At 42.6% G+C, this 8,884-nt stretch overlaps 1 protein-coding gene across 1 annotated transcript; it reads left to right on the top strand.

The window, feature by feature from the left end:
- The first annotated feature begins 6,309 nt into the window (after window positions 1-6,309).
- HTR1D (5-hydroxytryptamine receptor 1D) lies at window positions 6,310-7,624 on the top strand. Its single transcript, XM_086863606.1, has one exon. The coding sequence runs from the start codon at window positions 6,392-6,394 to the stop codon at window positions 7,526-7,528; it is 1,137 nt and encodes a 378-aa protein (XP_086719732.1). The 5' UTR covers window positions 6,310-6,391; the 3' UTR covers window positions 7,529-7,624.
- The last annotated feature ends 1,260 nt before the right edge of the window (window positions 7,625-8,884 follow it).

Raw genomic sequence — 8,884 nt, forward strand, 5'->3', positions numbered from 1 at the left:
AGGAAAAGAAATTTCTTTGCAAAATTGAGAGGGAAACTGACTTTAGAGAGGTGGGATTACTTTGCCTGTAATTGTAACTTCCTCCTTCCAGGAACTGCTGCCAATAGAGTGTTAAACAGATTATTCCAGAAAGAAATGGCTGGGATCTGTGAGGTTTCTCAAGGCAAATTTGCTTTTCCTTTTCATATTGTCTTTAAAGTTAAAGCAGCATCATAACAAAGGATTTAGGATGTACATCATGCGTGCTTCTCAAACACTAAAATATCAAATAGTCAATTTGTTGTTTTCCATATTGCTTGTAAAGTTTTCTGGTTTTCACATTTACCCCCAGATCTGGATGATCTCAGAGGAGCATTCTCACCAGTTATCACTCATTCATTTTCTTCTGAGGTATCACACTTCTGATGGGGTGGGAATCAAGTACAAGCAATGCAAGCATGTGTAAGCAAATGGCAGAGAATAAGGAAATTTTAAAAAAAAATCAAACCCATGGTGTGAACACTGCTGGTTTGCAGCTTACTTAGAAATCTGGGAAATGTATTTCTTGAGTTGAGATGTGTCAAAATGCAGGAAGATGTGAGGGGCCTGGCTGCTTTTGGTCTTAACACAGAGTGAGAATGATGGCAGTGTCCTCACCTAAATGCAGAACAAAACTTAGTGACAAGCATCACTCACTTGTGGCGTATACACAGCAGGGCAATACAGTTGTCTTGCTGGATTTAGAGCTGGATAGAACTGTCCTACACAGAGCTCTGAAGGAAACCATCCAGACATCTAAAGTTAGCATAAAAATTGGCTGGATTTTTTTGTCTTTTGAGCAAAGATTCCTTTCTGTCCCTTGGTGATGATATCCCTCAGTGGGCACACAAGCCATAATCCACCCTCTGTGATCCCCACAGGTGCAGTGCAGAACTCAGCCAAGATGTTCCTTCCTGCCTGCTCCTAGCCTGCTCATTCCTGACCCTATATGAGCACATACATTGTGCAGAAGAAATTTAGATATTTTCCCATCTCTGAGCTCCATGAAATTGGGATGGCTGGGGGAATCAGTTCTAAACCACAGGAAAAAATAACCAGCATCATGGCCATAAGGACTGGGGTCAGAGCAACAGCTGTTCAGCTTCTTGGCCAGGGCTGCTAGAACTGATCATATAGGGGAGGGCTACTTCATTGTGCCTTTCTAACATCCAGGGACCAAAGGAACAAGCATTGTATGTCAGGGAACCCTGTGTCTGCATCCCAGAAAATGAAGCTGAAGGCAGCGGAGGACACCAAAGATCAGAGTGCAGCAAGAGAGGAGGGTAGAGAGCTGTTAGGGAGCAGTGCTTAGAAAGCCAGAGGCAGATGGAAAATGCTCATGGGGCTGATTTCTCTGTCAAGAGAATATTCTGTGCTCTTACCTGCTACAGGCATGGGGCGTTTATTCCTTGTGTTCATGCTCTGAAGTGTTGGAGCCTGGGGGCTCTGGTGTCTCAATGACATCGTCTGGCAGTTGTTATAAGCAGCTCTGTCATTCCTCACCAGTCCCTTCTTGAAAGCCATAAAAATTCTGTGTTCCTCTGCCCATGTGGAACACCACAGCACTACAATGTTGAGTCCTGAGCTAGTTCCAGACCTGAACTGTGATGTTCTGCAAAACTTTCACTTCCTTGGGTTTTTGTTCATTTTGAATTGGCTAAGTTTACACTCTATTGCAGTCAAAAATGTCTGGTTTTCACCATTTTACATGGGGTAGACTAATTCACTTTACTTTCCTGTAAATTTCCTGTGTGATTGTAGGAAATCACACTCCAAAAAGATTATTTGACCTGTCCTTGTGACTATCTGTGATGGAGATGTCACAGTCCCTTAGCAATACTTTGTTTCACTGCTCTTACTATCTCCAAAGTTTTCCTAATGGCTCAGTTTTCCTTGCTGTAGTTAAGCCCCTCTCCTTTCAGTGATATTAGTCACAGCCACAGGGAACAGACTATTCCTTCCTGTTCTGCAGGCATTCATGCATAGAAAGACTGTTGAACATCTCCCTCAGCTGTGCTCTTCCAACCCCAACATCCCTGTTCCCATGCAGTTTATTCCCACACATTTTCTTTTCTGATGATTCCTGCTGCTTTCTTCTGATTTCTTGCTGTGTGCTCTGTATCTTCTTGGGAACAACGCCCAAAGCTGAATGCCAGGCTGCCATTTGGCCTTGTCCAAAATGAGCAGCACGAGATCTATTTGGGGCCTTATTCCCAGTTACACACTTGCCAAGGTGTTTGCTATTTTGCCCCAGGAAGAATGTGCACATTGATCCCACACTGTGCAGAGCATTTGCTGAGCTGGTTACTCTCCTCACACAACAAGGAACTGCTCACTTCTACCCCAACCACAGACCTTGCACTTGTCCTTTAAACTCAACTTTAATCCTCTTCCCCAGTGCTCATTCCACTGGATGAGACACACCATCTACTGCATCACCCAAACCACTCCTGAGAACACCAACTACTGGGTCTCCTCTTTCCTGTCACAGTAAAATTTCCAGTAGAATTGTGGAATTGCATGTTAGAATATGTTTCATCCTGCTTGTGTCTAGGTAAAATCCCTGTATGTTCCTTCACACACCTCCTGTGTGTGGAGGTCATTCAGGCAGAAGTTGTTCCCAGTTTTTTCCTGAATTGCCTTTAGGACAGAGGGTAAGAGGATGCAGGGTGCTGCTTCCAAGAAGTGTAAATTACATTTCTGCAAAAGTTCATTTATTTACTGGGTGAGGAAGTGCTTCAGGAGGAAGAGAGCTTCTGAAGCTCTCTCATCCTCATTGTTGGCAATCAGGGGTACATTCTAATTCAGTGTCTATAGTTAGGCAGACCAATTATGATCTATCATCATAGCTTGTATTTTTAAGGCATACCTGTTTATGTAAGTGCAACTATTAGCGCATCAACCAATGCCTTTCAAATGCCTTTGCAGGCAAACCTGTAAGATCCTCTCTGGAAAAAATATAATTCCTGACTTCTGCACTGGAGAAAAAGGTCAGGCAAAGAATAATGGCCAAAGCATAAAAGTGAAACTTGGTGCATATGGATAGCCCTGAAAAATCTTGAGGGACCACCGTGCTCATGGATAAAGTCTCATGGGGTGGCTGTGCACACTGAAACTGAATTCAGTAAAGCTTCAATAGAAGAGCCACAGAGCACAGGGAAGTGCTGAAACAAACAAGGATGATGTGGATGAGACTTGCAAGAACTTTTTGCTCTTTTCAGGTCTGTAGCATTTATCATTATAGATTCCAGCTGATTTTAAAGATTTGAAGATTTGAGCACAGAGGACTCTGAATGCAATGGCCTTTTCCAGAGCACTCAGTATGAGCCTTACTCCTGTTGCTCCAATGGATGAGTGCTAACATTTTGTTCACTTAAGAATAAAGGTATTTAAACATCATTAAACGCTTGGAAAAGTCCCCAAGCCTGAAAACAGTCTAGAGGCACTCTGTAGGAATTTGTAGCAGCAATTCCCCATTCTTTCTAGTACTTCAGGGCTGGGAGAGCCAAGCTGATCTCCTGTCCCTGCTCCAGCTCTCCTGCCATCAACCATTGCTTCCAGACTTCAGGCAAGGCTGAAAGGCTCAAGTTGGACTTTTACATGCTGGTGTCTCCAGGTGTCCTTTTCAGAAACTGGAAATAAATGGGCACCACAAACAGCTTCTAGAACAGGAGAGGAAAGAAATTTTCATAGATGGAGTCTGAGATGAAGAACCACTCAGATGTGTCAGATCAAAGTTTCTATGTCACTTAGCTCAGCCAGATCAGAGTAAGTGACATTTCAGGCTCTTGGACACAGCTGGCTTTACAATCTCACACCCCACTGTATTTCTTTGGCCCTTAAAATTCTGCTGATTGTATGACACTGAATAATAATGGGAGACAAAATGTGAGAACGAAAAAGTTTATTGGAGATTTTGCCCGGTGGATGTTTGTCATCAGAGACTTTATGGCTGAGAACCAAGTGCTCCAGCCCCTGCTCCCTCCAAAGAACTTATAGGTAACATATTGTAGAGTCTGTTCTTGCAATGCAATATTTACCAGAATCACTGCCCATTAAATCCCAGACTTTCTCTTTGATAAGTAATATTTAGTTATAAGTTGTACCAGCAATTGTAACTTGGTAATTAACAATGGGTTGGATACCTAAATACATATTGGTGGTGTGTAAATAAAGGTAAGAGAGGAAAAATACCAATAATTTCTTAAAATCTGAGTGAAAATAGAAGGTGGGGAGAAGAGAGTGAAGGTGCTGAACATTGCTTATATTTGCTTGCCAATTATTATAATTGCTTATTTAAAATGAGAAATGCTTTGCACATAGTTTCTCATCTAGAATGCTGTTCTGTATATCAAAAGAACAAAATAGGAATGCCTGACTTACTTGGGAATAGTCACAATGATCCTGGCAGATGAGACATCTTGCCATGCTGCATGAGCCGTGCTGGAGTGAACACTCACAGTCAGGTATACTCTTCCAGAAACACCAACTCTTCTCTACCAGCTCCCCTCACTGGTAGTGAAGAGAGATGTTCAGCCCTAAAGCACCCAGCTACTGCTGGGCTTGACCAGAAATTCTCATGCAAACAGAATTTCCATAGACTGCACCTTTGATTTTTGATTTTTCAGTGCAATACACTATAGCATTGCCTGGTTTTCTCCCAGGAGCTGCATCCAGGTTTGGTTTTGATCTCTGGATGGGCAGATTTCTTGAGCTAATTCTAAATGTTATTTCATGTTGTTTGAACAGTGCTTTTGTCTTCAGGTTGGGCTTTATACTTACTCTGTGATGTATGCTTGAGTTAATTGCACCAAATATACAAGAACTTGTTCAAAATTGCTCCCTCTTTTAAGGTTCTGCTCTGAAGTGGATCTTCAGAGGGGTTCCTCTTGGCCAGAGTGCCACCTCCTGTCCTGCCTTCTTGGCACCTGCTGTTGGCTCTCACTGGAAGCAGCTTCACTGTTGATCACACTTTCAGCATGACAGAATAGATCTGGTCTAATTAGTAGATGCTACATTTAAATGAAAAGTGAGAATCAGTCACAAAATGAATTCTCAGTAGTTTGCTGAAATTTAGCTCTGTTCTCAGCCATCCCTTTGCAATCCTCCAGCTTCAAGAGAAGAAAATGAATTCCCTAATTCCTCTAACTTCAGTGCGAACTTAAAGGAAATGTGAAAATTGTTGCTTCTTACATTAGAATTTAGGAGCTTAACAGAGGCTGTTTGAGTTCAAAGTGCTAATGTTTCATGTAGAATATTGTGCTCCTCTTGCTCCACAGATTCCCAGCTGAGTGACTCCCTGTTCTGTGTTGGATGGCATGAACCAGGACCAGCAATGACTGAGAGAGGGACCCTGATGGCTGGGAGAAGGCTGGCCTGGTGATTATCTCCCTGGAGAAGCTCGGTGTTCCTCCTTGTAGCCCTCATAGCACACTTCAAAGCCACTCACAACATTCAGGATCTTCCAAGCAGGGTTGGGCTGGCATAATGTAGGTGACATTCTGGTGGTCATGGGTGGAAGTGAGGCCTGATGGAAATCTGCCTCAGGATGTTTCCTTCAGGTTTGTGAAGAACTTGAGGAAATCCAGTCCTGGGGAATACAAGGAAAACCATGCAAAGCCTGTAGCTTGCATAGTGTGCTGTAATGTGTGCCAGTGCTTTGGGTCTGGTACCCAACACCTGATTCCAGCTTTTGAAGACTAATTGTTGAAGGGAAAACCTGAATAATCTGGAGAAATAAATGAATGTGGAGAGCTGTACTTGAAGAAGTCTTGATTTGCAAATCTGGCAGAAATTACGTTTACAGACGGAATCCAGAAGTATTGTTTTATATGTTAGGTACTCTGCTAATAAATAAATACTAATAAAGTGTCCCTTGTAAATACCAAAACCATGACACTAAACTATTAGAGGGAAAAGGAAAATACTTTTGAAGGTAGATTTGTCTCAAGCAAAGGGGCATAACTGCATGCTCAGATGTTTCTTTTCCATCTCTGACCTTTCAGTATTGATATATACAACTTTGCAGAAGAGTTGGTCAGGAAGGAGGTGTGAAAATAAGATAATAAAGAATTATTTTGCTTTCTTCAAGATGAAAATCACCTAAATTCCCAACACTTATAGTACTGTTTTCATTGCCATACACCAGACTCATGTCTGGATGACATTTTGCTTTAACAATGATGTAATGATGTGATGAAAAATCTTGCATAGGAGGGTACCTCATCTACTGTGTCAGATGAAGTTTTCAACAAGTTAATAATTTTTCAGTGTTGGACCAAAGTATGAAAAATCCGATTTTATCAAAAGAAAGTGAGTATCTTTCTTCATCATCTCAGAAAGATTACACTGGAAGGTGAAATCGGAGCAGAGGATGACCGAGTACAACCATTCAGCACAGTTCTCTCTCCAGAGCTCAGCAAATAAATCATTAAATCTCACTGAAACACCGCTGTCTTGGGATGAAAGGACACTCCTAGGGCTGAAGATTTCACTGTCAATCTTTCTGTCTGTTATAACTCTGGCAACAATCCTTGCAAATGTTTTTGTCGTTATCACAATTTTTCTGACTAGAAAGCTCCACACACCTGCAAATTACCTCATTGGCTCCTTGGCAGTGACCGATCTTTTAGTGTCTGTCCTCGTGATGCCAGTCAGCATTGCCTACACTGTCACCCACTCGTGGGCCTTTGGCCAGCTGCTGTGTGACATCTGGTTGTCATCAGACATCACGTGCTGCACAGCCTCCATCCTCCACCTCTGTGTCATTGCACTGGACAGATACTGGGCTATCACAGACGCTTTGGAATACACCAAACGCCGCACTGCTGGCCGAGCAGCCCTCATGATTGCCGTGGTCTGGATGATATCCATCAGTATCTCGGTGCCACCCTTTTTCTGGAGGCAAGTGAAAGCTCATGAAGAAATTGCCAAGTGTGCTGTAAACACAGATCAAATTTCCTACACGATTTATTCTACTTGTGGAGCTTTCTACATCCCAACCGTGCTCCTCCTGATATTGTATGGCAGAATTTATGTAGCAGCTCGATCCAGGATTCTGAAGCCACCCTCATTGTATGGGAAACGTTTTACTACTGCACACCTGATTACTGGTTCTGCAGGCTCTTCCCTCTGCTCCATTAATGCTAGCCTCCATGAAGGGCATTCCCATTCAGGTAGATCCCCAATATTTATCGGTCATGTTAAAATAAAACTTGCAGATAGTGCGCTGGAAAGGAAAAGAATTTCTGCTGCAAGAGAAAGGAAAGCTACCAAAACTTTAGGCATTATTCTGGGAGCTTTCATTTTCTGCTGGCTGCCTTTTTTTGTCACATCCCTAGTCCTACCAATCTGCCAAGATGCCTGTTGGTTTCATCCCATCCTACTGGACTTTTTTACCTGGTTGGGTTACCTAAACTCATTAATCAATCCAGTCATTTATACAGCTTTTAATGAAGAATTTAAACAGGCTTTCCAAAAACTAATACTTTTCAAAAAGTGTTCCTCTTGAGACTCTCCTCTTGTGTAACCAACCTTTGTGCAATCTCACAGCCTACCTGCAACTTTCCACGCTTTTATTCCTAAGGAAAGGAGTGGTAATTGCCATCTCTGCTGCTACCCTGTTCTGTGCATGTAACTGGGAATTTCTTGCCAATTTGATACTTTCTGTCTGGGATTGTACATTGGCATGAACTTGTCCATGGTCTCTGCAGTGATCATGTCTGTATATAAGATCAATGACACGTGAAATAAACTTTTCAACGAGGCAAGGTGTGTGAACAACCAGGGAGCTTGTCTTGTGTGATGAGGTGACTTGTTATCCAGTTCTACCACACTTTCTAACCTAATGGGAGGAAATTGTGTGTTGTATTTACAAGACCTGAGTATTTCTGCTGTATATTATTAACCATTTATTTCGGCTGAGAAAGTTTCTGGAGAGCAGGATCTGATACTTACATTTTCTGTGGCACGTATCTTACCCATGTGAAGCTGATAAAACCTGTAACTTTTTCAGGAGATGTGTGACACAGCCTGACTATAATCAGCAGCAGGGCAGAGCAGCATAGCACAGATGTAAATTATTTGGATATTTCACAAATGCTGCACTGGGAGCTGTGCTTTTGGTGAAGTGTAGAAAGGAGACAATTTATTTGAATTAATTATTACACATTTTGTCATGAACAGCCACTGCAGAAATGCTACAAAATAAATAGCATGAAAATGATTGATCTTATATTTCTGTCATTTAATGTTTTTGCGTGCATAAACTGAAACAGGAGAATATGGTTAGTGCCAGTGTGGAATGACTAGGACCTCATAAAATAGCCAGAAGACTCACTCCTTGGTGACAAGATATGGGAAGTTAGAGAGGGGAGAACAAAGTGACACACCAGGAAAATCTTCCTTAGTAATTAAGATTGTTGGGGTAGATGTGGCATCCCTGTCTTTGGTATTCTTTGAGTACTGGTCAAACAAACTGGCCAGAAATCACTGTCAGGACCCTCTGCTGGGGTCACAGAGCAGGTCCCTTCTAACACACACTTCCCTGATTTGGCAGGTGGGAAGCTGGCACATGGAGGTCTTGGATGAAGTCTCAGACAAGTGGTGCAGCCCAAATTTCATGCAACGTTTTAGTCTCTGGGCATTTTATGTCAGAAGTGTATAGTGAGTATGAGAGCCATGCACTGCTGTGAAAATCACCCCATCATCCTTCTGACTGCCCTTCCACCTCTCAGCCTGCCCCAGTTCATCCCCACCATCCACTGCTGTGGCCATCCCAGCACACTCCACCACAGGGCATGTCCCACTACAGCTTTCAGCCTCTCCTTTGCATTTGTAGCTCAGCATTGCAGCTTCTCCCAGTTGC

This window comes from Cyanistes caeruleus, chromosome 26, assembly GCF_971803275.1.
Source record: "Cyanistes caeruleus chromosome 26, bCyaCae1.hap1.1, whole genome shotgun sequence".
Taxonomy (NCBI): domain Eukaryota; kingdom Metazoa; phylum Chordata; class Aves; order Passeriformes; family Paridae; genus Cyanistes; species Cyanistes caeruleus.